Source organism: Alligator sinensis, unplaced genomic scaffold (assembly GCF_000455745.1).
Source record: "Alligator sinensis unplaced genomic scaffold, ASM45574v1 scaffold752_1, whole genome shotgun sequence".
Lineage (NCBI taxonomy): Eukaryota > Metazoa > Chordata > Crocodylia > Alligatoridae > Alligator > Alligator sinensis.
Window position 1 is genome coordinate 302,358 of NW_005842000.1, and position 14,936 is coordinate 317,293.

General features: G+C 46.4%; 1 protein-coding gene across 1 annotated transcript in view; it reads left to right on the plus strand.

Annotated features, from left to right (window-relative positions):
• COL9A3 (collagen type IX alpha 3 chain) overlaps nt 1-14,936 on the plus strand; it is a 55,518-nt gene that overhangs the window by 12,286 nt on the left and 28,296 nt on the right. The window contains exons 6-11 of the mRNA XM_006021628.3: nt 8,662-8,697; nt 10,096-10,119; nt 10,643-10,696; nt 11,559-11,612; nt 12,575-12,616; nt 13,930-13,986. Of these exons, the coding sequence (XP_006021690.1) occupies nt 8,662-8,697; nt 10,096-10,119; nt 10,643-10,696; nt 11,559-11,612; nt 12,575-12,616; nt 13,930-13,986 (267 nt within the window). The remainder of the gene's footprint in view (nt 1-8,661; nt 8,698-10,095; nt 10,120-10,642; nt 10,697-11,558; nt 11,613-12,574; nt 12,617-13,929; nt 13,987-14,936) is intronic.

The window sequence follows — 14,936 nt, forward strand, 5'->3', positions numbered from 1 at the left end:
GGGGAGCAAACCCATGGCCCTGGCTGCTCTTCCAGGGATCCCCTCTGTGCTTAGCATTCTCCACTGGAGAACCCATCACTCACAACAGCACACAGGAGAAGGCTTTGAGGCTCCTGTACACTGAGAGAGGAAATCCTGAGCCTGGGAAGTTGTCAGGCACTCACTTGCCTTGTCGCCCTTTTTGGACCTGAGCACATAGCCAAGGGTCAAGGCTTATTTCTGTTACAAGGAGAAAGTGGTGCCGGTCTCTGATGCTGTGTGGGTCCTGTTCTCATGAATGCAGTGGGAATCAAACCACAGGAGATGGCATCCAGGAGCAATTGTGCAAATGAGGTTTAAGATCTGTTATCTTATTAGCCCATGGAGGTGTGAGCACACCAGCACCTAATGGACATGTGCCAACAGAGTAACAGCTTGCCATTTATGTGCGCAGGACCTTCCCTTCCAGACATTTAGCTGGAGCATGGAAGCATCCGATTAGCGTGCACAGTTGTCCGATCTGTGCACTCAGCTTGGGTTTGCATCTAGCTTGATAATCAGTTCCTACAACACGGTGTGGAAATTAGGGGGCTGTTGCCCATTACAGGAGTGTGCCGAGGTCAGCAATCCAGCTACACAAATCGGTGCAGTAAAAGCAGAGGAAAAGCAATGCATTGCTTGAAAACAAAGCTTCCCCTGTGAAGCATTGTTTCCTCACTGCATTTCTACCGGTCCTGATATAGGAAAGCATTTCAGCCTCATTGCACTCCATGAGCTATAAGCATATGTTTGACCACAGTGGGACTCAGGCTTGTTCTTCCAGTTAAGTGCCCTCCTGAATAGGGATGGTTTCCTGAACTAGAGAGCAGCAAAGACTCTCCTGGCTGTCCTTCTAAACAGGTGGCTTGTGCATGGCAGGACATAGGATCACAGAAAATGAGGGTGGGAAGGGACCTCAGAAGGTCATCTAGTCCAACCCCCTGTTCAAAGCAGACCTAGATCATCCCAGTCAAATCACACTCACGAGAGATTTTCAGTTTCTGTTAGCATACGACTAATAAATGTCTGCTCTCCCACCTGTGCTGCCACTCTCAGTACAACCGTGAAATGCTCAGTCTGGCCAATGTCATCGTCCATTAAGTCTGGCACTCCAGGACTCTTCTTGCTGCAGATGCGCTCTCAGACACAACACCCACCGATTTTGCTGGTAGGTCTGTGCAGCATCAGGTCCGGTTAGTTTTTAAACAGAAAGGCAGTTATTTTTGGAAATAAGATCATCGGACTGTTGCCTTCTTTCTGGCTCCTGATGATCAAAAGATTTTAAAAACTGCTGGGTGAAGTTTAGTGTTTTTGAGCAGAAGTGATGCAGAGCGCATCCACAAACCAGTGGAGCTCTGAGAAATCGCCTCGGCTCTGCAACTTGCTAGCGCGCATAATCATTCCTAATGTGTGTCTGAATTCAGAATTCAAGCATTTTCCATGCCCTTATGCTTATAGATTCAGAAATCATATTGCCTCAAAATGAAAAATTCCAGCAGGATAGTTTTTCGAATGATAAGAGAAAATATTGTTGCTGGAGAGAGTGGGTTGTAAGTCAAAAACGCCGTATTACAATACTGATGTAAACCACTGCCTCTCCACTGAGCTTAATGGAGTGAGTCCAGCTTGCTCAGGGCCCAATGTAAAAGGAGGAGGAATTCACAGATTCAGAGAAGTTTAGGGCTAGAAGGGGTTGCATAATGTTCATTATTACCTACTGAGGTCCAGATCTTCAGAGGTATTCAGACACTTCGCTCTAATTCAAATGCAAGTTAGGGTTAGGCACTGAAACAGTTCAGAAAACGAGGGCCAAAAGAGTCTACACCCGAGCCCAGCAAAGCCAATGGAAGTTGTGGAATTGATTTCAATGGGATTGAGGTCTGGGTTTCAGTCAATGGATGTTAGGAAAGTTCTGGGAAAAGAGCCTCGCTTGTCCTGTAGTCATCAGTAAAAGCTTAGCCGGCTGGAGGCAAGAGATAAAAGCAATGGAGGGAAAACAGGACGCTAAGTAGGAGGAAAATGACTGAGCTGAGATTTGCAACAGAGCTGATCTTTATTGGATTACAGTCTGGTCCTAGCAGGACTCTTCCTAATGAGGGGCGTGGGTCCTCAGGATCTGTCTGTTTGCTTAGCCTTCCTCTGTGAACGTAATAAGGAAAAAACACTTGTAATCGGGGCTGGAATGCCGAGAGCAGGGAGGGGGCCGGGACCTGCTGGGGATCACTGCACAGGCACGCACAACCACGCCGCTGGGGTATTTTCGTGTCTGTCTGCCCGCCCTACTCCTGTGCTGCTTGTGTTGGGTACGTTTCGGACTCTGTCGGACTCAGGAAACGATGCCCCTTCCCCTCCCTCGTGAAAGAAAGTAATTGTGAAATGCCCTTTTGGAAATAACAACTCCCTGGCTAAGACCTTGGAGGCTAAATTATAGCCTCTTGTGAGGGGACTGTTTGGCTTCCTTTCACATCCCTCCGACAGCCAGTACAACGTCCTGCTTACCATCAGACAACCCCAAGGTAAAATAGATTGCTCTAACTTTTACCTGAGCCTAATTTGCACAAAACGAGCTTTTCCAACCAGGAGATCTTACAATACTTGCAGCTCTCCTGTGAAATATGAATTTTCATTTCCATCTAGGAGAAATTTCCCAATCTTTGCGTTCTCCTATGCCTGAAGAAGGGTGAGCATGCACTAAAGCTTGCAAATAAAGATTTGGATTTTTTTGCAGCTACCCAGTGGGTCTAATAAAAGATATCAGCTCTGCCACGAGTGCTGATTCCTTCTGGCAGCAAAGGCACTTGCCTGTCTCAGGAAGGCTCTGCGAGCCATGGTATTCCAGCACTTCTGCTCCTTCTTGCAGCCTCTCCCGGGATGTGCAAAAGGGAAGTCATCGGAGTGATCTGCACCCTGACTGCCATGTTCAGAGGATCTTGGAGGAATTAGGCGTCCTACTCCCATGACTTTTGATGGGAGTTGAGGGCTTAATATTCTTCAAAAGTCCCAGGCACGGGACCTGGTTCAGTTTGAGCTTCAGGTTGCAGATCGTGCGACTTCTTTTATCACACCTGGTTTGCCCCAGTGCAGTATTAATGAGGAACACGTCCTATATCTCTTGGATAAGTGGTCTACAACCAAGCAACAGAGCAATGGGAGAAGACAATGGGTAGGTAGAAGATAATGGGTATCTTTGGCTGGGTAAGGCAGGTTATGCTTGAGATGCCTCCAGCCTGTCTTCTGCATTCACTTGTTCCCCCCTCAGCTCTAAATGGCACTCATAAAAGAGAAAGCAATTGCAACGTGATGCTAACCCTGACAAACTGGCATACGCCAAAATGGGATTCAGTTAGAGCAGAAATTGTAGGGAGCTGTTCAAATAGGAGCCTGTGGGCCACTGATACCTGCTGACGCAGAGGGCGCTCGGCTGGTGTGATTTCAGTGGGGCTCCACGCATATGGACCAGCTGCAGTTTCTGGGCCTACATATGTGCACAATTGCACGCACAAAGTAGCACCACCTTTTTGTGTGTGCCGTCATGGTAAATGCATAGGTTTTTCATGCAAGTGTTTTGTGAGCCTTTGGCAACATAGACCAGGGAAGCAGACCTAGACTCCACTCCTGTGTCACTCCTTAAGTGGATGATGACGATGCTGCTGACTGAGCAACATTAGTTTAAAATGCCCCGTAAATGAAAGCATCGCTCTTGTGTCTGAGCCTTTCATCTTCTCATTTGCCATTCTAAATTCTGCATTCGCTCTTGAATCGCATCAGCCAAGAACAATAGAAATTCAGAACAAAGAGTTATGCACAATTAATGCTGTTATATCTCAAATACTGAATGTCAATAGAGCTTATGAAAATTCATTGCGAGGTCTGTGGGGGTAGCAACAGGCAAACATTATCATCTATACCAAATAAGAGTGGCACTTCTCCCCTTCTTTTCCTTTGTGCTGGTAAGATGAATAACTAAATCACTGTGCTGCTGGCATTGTCTGGCTGGATTTTCTTTACCCTGCAATAGCTAATGCTCTTTGGTTATGAGTAATCTCGAAACTCTGGGAGCACAAGGCAGCTAAGCTCAAGCAGAAGCTCTTGGAAGTACCATGTAGTCATACATCACCCTTAGTATGACTGGGGGGGGGGGAACATTTCACTGATTCCTTCCCCCGCACCTACCCCCAAATGCTTCAGAGAGGGTATTTATGGGGCTAAAGTTATGCAAGATCTGGGCTCCTTACAACATGGCAGTAGCCACGCTGTGAGAAGGCCAGATGCTGAATTATTTTGACCCCGGAGTGGTTTCCTGATGAAAACAATGTCGGTGAAAATTGAAAACATGAATAAAAATCCTTAGCACTTTTGCTCAAATATCAGGGGACAGCTCCTATTTAGGCACCTAATTCTTACTGGTTATAACAGGAGTTAGGCACCTAAATATTGGAGATACTGGGCCTTGCTACATAGCAACAAGTGTTCCTTCCATTTTAAATGAGAACTGAGTCTTGGAGCAAACTTTTGTGTGACCCCAGTCCCTTCTGCCGAGGTGTAGCACTTGGCAGGGAAGAGCACTCACTTTCTCTTGTGTAAATCTGAGATTGGAACGGCAATGAATTTCCTAGGTAGAGATTAAGGCCAGCAGTGCACAGTGTCTGTGGTTCCTGTGCACTCATCAGCTCCCTGTGTTGCACACACAGGTTTGTACCCGAAAACTTGCAAAGAACAATTTTTTCCAACTATTTAGTTGGTCCAATAAAAGAGATCACGTTTACCCAAAGAACCTGGTCTACAGAATGCATGCACACACGTGCGTGCACCTGTCTGTGTAAGCTGGTCACTCATCTGAGATCTGCAGAAACTCTTCACCTTGCACTGGGAGGTACTTACTTCTCTAGGCAGGTGCTGGCTCTTCTCTCTGGCTGAGGCATTTTGAGCTGCACTTTGTGCTCTCTGTGCATTGCCCACATTCCCTAGAGTAATTTAGCACAGCCATTAATGGTCCAAAAGGGGCTGACACAGCAACTGGGAATGGCTGGCATGGAAGGAAGGCCCTTCTCCCACCCATGTACTCTTCTGACCCTGGCTGCAAAAGATGACGCCTGGGACCCATGTTGCTGGGTCCTTGCTATGGGTAGATGTCCCTACAGTGAGCTGATCCTTCCATCGCCAGGTTTAAGGGCAAAACCCACCCAATTCATGGGAGCATCAGGACAACTGAGGTATGTCCAGTGCTTGTTTTTTTAGATTCCCCCTTCCTATGTGATGACAATACATTATTTATTGGCATGGCTTGTGGGGAGGTCCTTGCTTTTCTCTGCAGTAGGGTGGACCACATGGGCCTCTTCCCTGGATTGTTATTTAATAATTGATTTCCTGTCCTTGCAGTGGCAGGACATGGGCACTGCCCTCATCCCTGTGCTCTTCCTGTAGCAGGTTGTATTTGATGTATTTGAGTGTATTTGATGATTTGGGCCCTTGTGCCTGGTAGCTGTGCTGGTAGTTGCCGTTTTAGGAGCAGGTTAGACAAACACTTGTCTAGGATGGTTTGGATAGGGAAGGTCCTGCCTTGAGCCCTGGGGCTGGACTAGATGACCTCCTGAGGTCCCTTCCAGCCCTACTTCTCTACGATTCTGTGATTTGCCTTACATTACTATCGTCCTATACAATAGTGAGTTACCGTATCTCAAATTGCTGGGTAGCTGGTGGAGGACTGGCAAATTATACTTTCACGAATCATCATAGTCTTACTAATTGCTCCTGACCATTAGCAGGGATGGGATAGTTCGTTTGCATCCTCTGTGAGCTACTTTCTTGCTACTGGCAGCCAAGCTTGCATTTTTCTGCTATGTCCCTCTGATTCAGGTCCCGGCTCTCCTCTCCTCTCCCCTCCCCTCCCCTTCCATGGAGAATAATCGCTGGTTTCTGTAGCTCTGCAGCCTTGTATAACAGGGACAGCTGCGGCACTCAAGCAGGTCATAACCTAGCCCTTTAGAAACTGAATTGAACTGCAATGATTTACATAGCGGTTTACCATGAAGCCTGTTAGGAGGTCCACTGGGATATGAGTAGATCATGCAGAAACGTCTTGGGACTCTTCTTTTCCTTGGAGCACGCCATCCTATTGCCGGGTGAAACTGTTCATTGCAACAGCTGTTGACTAGAGGATCTTGATGGAGATTGGTTTTGATTTGACATTGGGCAAATAACCGACCCTGCAGCTTCAGTTCGATATTATTTCACTAAGGCTGTAGCTGGCAGTTGTTGTGGTGTGCCATAGATTTTAGTTTGATTAGAAAAAACCTGAGATTTGCTCCTAGGATAGTCCTGTGAGAGGGATCAGTCTCCCATTTTAGTTCAGACGGTCAAATCCAGATAGAAGGCTCCCAGGTTAACATCTCCTACTGACAGCCATGAAGTTTTGAGCAAATACTCTTTTATACTAAATATTGTGTCAGCATGCAATCAATCCTGTAAGCTCTCCGTGGTTCGGAGGACAGTGATCCCATGAACAGATATCGCTACGGTTCTTGTTGACTCCTACGGTTCACAGCACAGCAAAACTGGCTTCTAAATGATAGCGCCAAGTAGTCATCAGGATATTTTTTGTGTGTGTTCATGCATTGCATTTTCTGAATTTGCTCAACTGGGCGCTTCCTCACCCACTTGTCTACAGGGTAAAGTTTGGTTTAGTGCTGCCTGTGCTTGCAGGCTTGCTCTGTAGCATCCTGGGGAGGTGTAGTTTGTGTTTGTAGGCCATGATGGTTATGTTCTGCTTAGAAACATTTCTTTCACTGTACCTCCTAAGTGTACTTGTTGGTTGGCTTGTTTGGATAAAGAGTTTCTGGCATTCGAAACCTGCCACCATGAGACTGCGTGTCTAGTCTGGACATGCAGAGCCAAAACCTCTTCCACCAGCTAAGCGTGCAAGTGGCATTTGGTTGTCCAAGTTGATCCTCCTCCACCTTGTTCAAGTCCCTGGAAAACTCTTGACATCCTTTTGTAACACACCTTCATCTTAGCCTGAAGACTAAAGCGCAAAAAACCAGTGCAGGCCAATCCCCCTTTTGCACTAATAGTTTTTCAGGGGAAAGGATCACAAATAGGCACTGGGATGCCTAACAGATTTAAATCAGATCTGGCCTGTGGTTACCATGGTTATATGCACAACGGGCTTCGCTGCCCAGGCAAATAGCCACTCCTAGGGATTTTGCACACAGTTACCCAGTTTGATGGCGCTGTGGACATAAGATCACAAGCCAGTTTGCATCTTTGGTTTTGCAAATCTGGGCTTGCAGTAGTGAGGACTCCAGAGTTACTCACAGACTTATAGCATCTCATTGTAGAAATGTCAGCTTTTTGCCCAGGTTGAGAAAGTGGGGATGACAGCCCTGTTTGCCATTACAGTCCCTCCGGGTTGCATTAATATGGCTGGCTATGTCTTGAGATGTGTCCTACTGCAAGCTAATGTTTTATTTATAAAGGATGCTGCATTGCTCTTATAGATAAGCCTCTAATCCCCCGACTGTTGTAGAGAAGGTGACTGGAGAACCGTGGTATTATCAGCCACCACCGTGGATCACAGTTCCCCACTTGAATAATGGGGAAAATGTTTGACAACACCAATGCAAATAAACCTTTCCTATAACTGCACATGCCAACAAGATGGAGCGATTAAATTGTAGGAGGACAGCCATGCTGTGCCTGGTTCTCTTGTCCCGTATTGGTACAGAGTCTGTGGCAGTAATATGCACCATTCAGTGAACATGGTTTTATTTGTGCATTTCTCCATTTCAATTCATTTTTGGAGCTGTTACCTATAATTAATTATACCTTCTGTTTGCTAGTGTTGGTACCTTTTGGAATACAACAAAGGGATTCAAAAGACCCATCTGCCTGTCTTGTTAGCTTTAATTAAGAGGAAACTCAACAATTTTGACAGTGATTTAATTTTAGAACCCAATTTAATATCACAGACATGCTCTCCAAGCTGTAATCCAGGCTTAGGAGTTTGAATGCAAAAGCTAGAGGGAAATAACGCCGGAAGGGTTGGGGGATTTTTCAAGGGAAGTCATGAAAATGCACAAGTCACAAAAATTAAATGTCTTTGCTGGCAGAAAAATAAAATTCAGTTCAACTGTGTCTCAGTCCTGCAAGCAGCTTTAAAATCTATCATCAGGTCTACAGCATGAAGTCTTCAAGGGATGGAAGAGTTCAAATGAACGAGGTTCACTATGCAGATGCTTCATGTTCACAGACTAATCCATAGCTGCTAAGAAGTGTGGATTCTCATATTTAATCTCACTTAGGAGAGTCTTATATTTTAGTCTTGGTTCATTGTATTTGCCAAGCAAACAAGGGGGGGAAAAACCAAACTTTGAACATCCAGCTCTGTGCTCTGAGAAACATTCTTGAGTCGATGAATTGATCAGAAATGTCAAAGTGTCTGTGAATAAAGTTTTTTGCTTATGGGTATGAACTCAGCCTGCTTTTTCCATGTGTATGGGGTTTCTTTGAGCTTCCCCAAAGGCAAGTAACCTCCAAGATCTGTGGAGATCTAGAGGGGCTGAAGTAGTGGACTAGGAACAGACCTTATATGACTCTTGATGCGACCTACCTGCTCACTCACTTTCTGATGTTTTAACCCCACAGGGCGCTTTGGGACCTGCCGGGCCCCCTGGATCGGCTGTGAGTAGCTCTTAGCATTTGAACATTTCTTATCCAGCATTGATAAGCAATATGCATGAAGAATGGTGCACAGTAACATAGCAGCAAGGCTCCTTTGTAATGGTAAATAGACATAGTTGGGAGCAGGGGAGCGTTCAAGGGAGCTTCGATTTATTTTGTTCTGGTTTTGGTTTGCAACAATGATCTACTTGCGTAGCCAGTTTCCAAATGCGTAGCCACACTGTCACAGGAAAGTATGGGGGCTTCTACTGAGCCCGACTTAAACCAAAAACAAATGTGTATTATTAGAGATGGCTATAAACATTATATGACCAGTGGGAGTCCTTCTGTTGCTTTCCTGGTACTAGAAAGCAACCCAGACGGCTCTCACGACTAGCTCATCAGGCATTTCATGGAGTAAGATAATGTCATTTCCAAAGAGGCAAAAGGAGCTGTCAGTAGGTTCAGCCCACTAAGTTCTCTAAAGTTCATGGAAACTTTGTTCTCAGCCCTGTACGGATGTGTTAGATTGCTGTGTTAAATGGGAGGTCACATTTAACTGCCGCTATTTGGATCAATGGGAATGAGGGGAAATGTTCATTATCCGTGTCATAGTAACAAAATGACAGTCGCATGTTTGGTGCTGAGCTTAATGGGTGTCTAAGTAGAGTCTCCCAACACAACTGCTGCAGTTAAGAAAACTTTTCTCCTTAAATGAAGAAATAATGAATAGTGTTTTTCAAGGCATTGATTAGGTAGTGTCTTAGCCAGGTGAACAAGCAAGCCGGGTAGAAATAGCGTGCATCTTGCTTGACTCCTTTACTCTTCGCAGGCTTCTGTTCTTATAGCCAAGTGTCACAATGCTGATGCAGGTAGGTGAGATTCAGAATAGGCAAGAGCATAGCTTATTTTGTGCACGTGTAATATCTCGTTGAGTCTAATACTTCCTGCAGATTCGCCAACACCTGAGACTGGGATGTGACTCTACTTACAACTCTTTTGTAGTAGCTTCATTGACACTTGGGAAGACACTGTATTTCTCTTAATATAACTTTTAGCAGGTGCCAAGAGGAATAGCTTGTCAACAGCAAAAATACTGTAAGGACAACCAAGTTAAAAAACCTCAAAGGCTATATTTCTGCCTTCACATATGTATAGGTCATTTTTGTCCAGAACAGAAAATAAGTCCTTAAGCAACAGCCATGGAAAGGGAATGCACAAGACAAGAAAACGTCAGGATTCAGTGCCCAACTTCGGATCCAGTTTCTAATTGTAAATGGAGATAATTGAGAGTAGAGGAGCATTAAAGGGAAGAAGAGAGTTTTGATTAATTTTGTTCAGGTTTTGGTTTGCAACAATAATCTGCTTGTGTAGCCAGTTTCCAAACGATATCTCATTGTTTTAACATTTTGTTTTCAGGCCAGAGGATTGCCAGGACCTCCAGTAAGTAAGAGCATCTTTCTCAGAAAAGGCAGTTCAGCTATTGCTTTCCTTTTTTTTTTTTTTAATTTACCTAAAACCTACACACAGACCCCATTCCTAGGTCCTCCACACTGTGCAGAGTGCAGAGAAGCAAGGCCTGTAGCTAAGGCTGCTCATATGCCACCCAGATCCTTGGGGCTGCTGGAGAAGGCTGTTTCGACTGCTAGCACCGTTTAGAGCAGCCCTGGGCATGGCAGCTTTGCAACTTCCAGGCATTGACATTTCCTGGGGTCACTGGGGTCAGGTCAGAGCTGCCCTTAGCCAGGGTAAGGAGAGTGTTGGGAGCATCTCCCTGTTCCCTAGGATGGCATTGCTTCTGGAAACAGGGCGTATGCAGCCGGGTAAAGCGTGTGCATGTCTTTGTGTAGGGCCCATCTGGCTGTTTGAGAGCAAGATCAGGGAGTGGAAGGATGAGCATTTGCTGCTGGCCCTGGGAATGGTGTTGGGTAGCAGCACGTGTGACGTTCTCGTCTCTACTTTACAGGGGCCTCCAGGACCCAGTGGACTCCCAGGTGGAAATGGATTTCAGGGGTCCCCTGTGAGTTCCTCATTCTTTCTTTCCCATTTGTTGATTCTCCTACAGTGCAGGATGAAGAAGGGCTTGTGTCTTGTCTTTTGCTCTGCCCTGAAAGAATAATGTGTCCGACACCCTGCCTGCTCTGTGGAAAAGATGGCAGGAGAGGCACCCGTTAGTGTAAAGAGTGTGTGCCTGAGCCACGTTCCAGGGCTGCCCAAGGATGCAAACCTGTTGCCCCCTTGTGACCAACATCCAGAGCATGCATAAGACCAGACACTGCCCCAGCTTAAGGTGTCACCGTCTCTGATGCCACCAGAGTGCCTGCAACCCAAGTGTCCGTTCTTTGTGATGAGGGACCAGCATCACCTGCATGAACATTACTGGGTGTCGTAGTTTGTAAGCCGGACCTCTCTTTGGCAGACGCCCACAGAATTTGCATTCGTATTTCTTTGTGCCCGCAAGTGAATGAGAGGTTGCGGTCCTGACGGCTACACAAACACAGGTGCAAATGTGACGTTTCGATGTGCAGAGACAGCGCCGTCCCTGCAGACAGCCAAGCATCGGCAGAAAGAGGAACTCGGGCCTCCTGTAAAGGTGCCTCAGCACTTCAGCTCATTCCACGTTCAGAAAACGCAGCTGCAATTTGTTTCCCCCTCCCATACTTTCTTTCATTCCAGTGGTTAATAGGACCAGCTAGTTTTCTTCCTCCTTCCCTTACCCGTGTCCTATGTGATGCCTGCAGTCTGCATTGGTCTCGTTGTTTGTATTGAAAGCTTCCATCAGTTGGGAGAACAGGACTTGCTTCTTAAATGGTTTCTTCCCAAGAGAGCATGTGGTGCCTATGGTGTGGAGGGAGCTTCTGACTCTTTCTCAATCCTTTTAGGGACCATCTGGTCTTCCAGGACTCCCGGGACCAGCAGGGCCACCAGGACCTCCGGTAAGTGGAGATTTCCAGGGTAATAACTGTGAGGACTGAACTCTGTGCGACTCTGGGATCTTTTTCTGGTGCCTCTGAAGGCCACTGGCAGGGCATTTTGCATTTTATTTGAAGCGTGTCTGCTTGCTACAGGCAAAAAGCCCTGAATTTGAGGAAGGCAGTGACTACTTATTGCCTATGCTAGCGAGTATTTATTTCTGCCTGTTTGTTGTTCAGGTTGCGACAGGAGAGATGCAATGGCATGTGGATGGAGGGCACACACTAGTCCCTGGAATGAGTTTTCCCTCCCACGTGCCCATAATAAAAGAGGCCATATTTTCATGGGCCCTTCCTTCATCTCTTTTGAAAATATGAGGGCTCTGACCAGATCTTGTGCCGAGGCCTGTCATCCTCTTGGGACGGTGCTTTTTTAATGCAATAACCCAGGCCGATCATCGCACGTGCCATACCTGATCCTACCTTCTTGTAATGTTTAGGGTTTGCCTGGGGGCATCGGTGGTAGGGACTGAACCTGGCACCTCCGTACCAAAAAAGGTGGGGTGCTATACCCTGAGCTAAAACATGCAGCACTTCGGAAAGCTTGCTCCTTGGGTCTCCCCCCCCACAAACAAGAACCACATGGATGTAGTGGTTAGAGCACATGCCTTTGTCAGGACCCTGGGTCCTCTTCCTTGGCCACTGACTCTCTTGTGGGATCTTCTCAAGATCTAAGTCCATGTTTGGAAGTGGTAAGTGGCTCATTGGTTTTGTACTGGCCCCCAGTGCACGAGTGAATTTTCTCCTGTGAGACGTGGGGCAGCCCATGCAACGAATGCTGTGAAACGAGTGCAAAGAGCTTGATCTAGCCAACAGGGGCTTACAGAGGTAGTACAGGCATAGGAAATGCCCATATCACTAAAATACGTTGCCTTTTGGCCCTTTGTCTTTGGCATAGTTAAGAATCCAAACTTGCTTGGTTACAGGGGCTGCCCGGGGCTCTTCCGGATGGTGGTGGAGACCTTCAGGTAGGCTTTTCTTTTTGTTTCATCTATGTTTTCACTCTCTTCTCTTGCACACCATTTTAAATGTCTGTATTTGGGCAAACATACGCATGTACAAGGGCCCAAACCTGCAAACACCAGCAAGACTAGCCCTGCCTACCAGAGGGACCTCATTCAAAGACTGGGGTCCTTGAGATGAATAAAGACACTCACATGCATCAGTGTGCTTGTTGGCGCCTTCTTTCGAGGATGCAGAAACGTTACTGCTGGTGCAAGGTGCTCCGTGTCATTTCCTCAAAGATGTTCTTTGCTCCCCTAGTGTCGATTTTGCATATGCTTCCTTGCACACCGGTGTAACACATACAGATTTGGCATGTGACAGCCATGACAGGTTTTCCTGCCAAACTGCGCTGCAAAACAGGAAAGGCTGAGCTCTGCTCTGCTGTTTATTTTCCTGGGTGGCAGCACCTTGGTCCCCTGGGCTTTGTGTGCTCTTTCCATTTTCAGAAAATGTCTTGATTTCTTTATGCCAACAGAACGGCGCAGGCATTAAAGTAAAGTGCGCTGTTGAGTGACATTTTCAGGGTTTCACAGCTGTTGTTATGACAGCTGCTTTGGTTTCCTAATTGGAGTATTCAAAAAATACTTGTAGTTTGTTTGTGCTGCCTTATGGAACAGCCGTGTGCGATACAATGGAAAATGATAACATTTTGGTCATTTGTACTTAGGCCAGCCCGTCGAATTTAATAGAAAATTAAGTCCTTTCTACAGAATGATATTCAGAGATTAAAACAAAAAAAAATAGAGGGAAGATTGCATTTGTTGATGCATCGAGATTTTTAGAGGAGCAGCCGTAGAGCCCTGTTACATTCCTATGCAGCTTTTGATTTCTTCACTATTACATTTCCAAATTCCAGCGGAGACGCACAACGCCAGAACTTGCTGTTGGGTTGCTTCATGTTTAGCTCGGTCTCCAGCCCATGGCTGAGCTCTGTTGTGTCTCACGTTTTGCTTCCAAAAACCTGAGGCGCTCTGCTAAATTCAGACTTGAGAAAATACTCTCTTGGCGCGAGGAAGTCACAGGCAATTCTTCTTTTTTTGTGCTATCATCTTGGCTAATGTAGGCCAAAACTGCATTGTAGCACCTTGCAGGACAAACCTGGTGCCCAGAAATTAGAAAAGGTCTGCATCATTTTAAAATTGGGATGATCAATCGTTAGATGAGGTTTTTTTGTCATGGACATGTCACCCCTTTTCCCCTCGATAGCAATGAACCTACCTCACTGCAAACCCCCATTTGGTGTACTGAATAAACCAAAACCTTTTGTTTTGTGCAGTGCCCAGCTCTGTGCCCCCCAGGGCCACCCGGTCCCCCAGGGATGCCAGGATTCAAGGTAAGAGCAATATCCTCAGCAGATGCAAGGAGCTCAGTCCAAACGTGTAACACAGACACACATAGGGCTGACATCAAGGTGCAGGCTCACACTACACTGCATGAATTGCCATTCTCCTTTATCCAAACCAGGAGGGTGTAGGTGTAGGAGTATACTACTTGTACCTACATTGCCATTGGCAGACACTTGAAAGAGGCAATGAAGGCTACATGCCCTAATCCTGCTCTCTGTGTCTGGATTTCCCCATTAGCCTCCATGGAAGATCCATGGCCTCATGCTTCATCCTGCAAGATGTCCCTATCCAGCATCACTAGGAAGGTTTTTATGCTTGAAGTTCAAGCACATGCCTAAGTCCTGGGATGGATCGGGGCCTCTTGGCAGGACAGAGCCAGGCCTCTGCTGCGGGGGGACTGTTTATCAGCAGTCATTTTGAATAATGATGCTCATGCCATTTAATGATTGACTTGCACTAAGTGAAAGTTGCCCCTGTGTGCAGGGGAAGCTTAAAGACTAAGCACCACGTGAGTCCCCAGTGGAACGGGAGGCGGATTCAGTCCTTGTGCCCTGATATCTGGAAGAGCTGTCTTGGGGCAACAACTTGTCCCTGTCCCAAGGACCTCAGCCTGCTGTATTCAGAGAAGTCAAGCACATCACACGTGCCTACAGTGCACACATGGGAGCCACGAATGCAGAGACGAATATTTCTTTGTAAAAAGACATAAATTACACAGTCAACTCTTTTACGCCTCTCCCCATTTTCGAACGTGCTGACCTCAGTATGGAGATGCTGAGCTGCTGTGGATTAGTGAGTTGTACTCAGTGGCTATATCTCTTATTTCCCCTATAGGGGTACTGAGCCCCATATATATTTCAGCAGGTGTTTGTGTAGTGGCTAGCTGGGAGTAGGACTGAAGTCAGCTTCTCAGCGAGCTGCTCTGCAGTCATTTCAG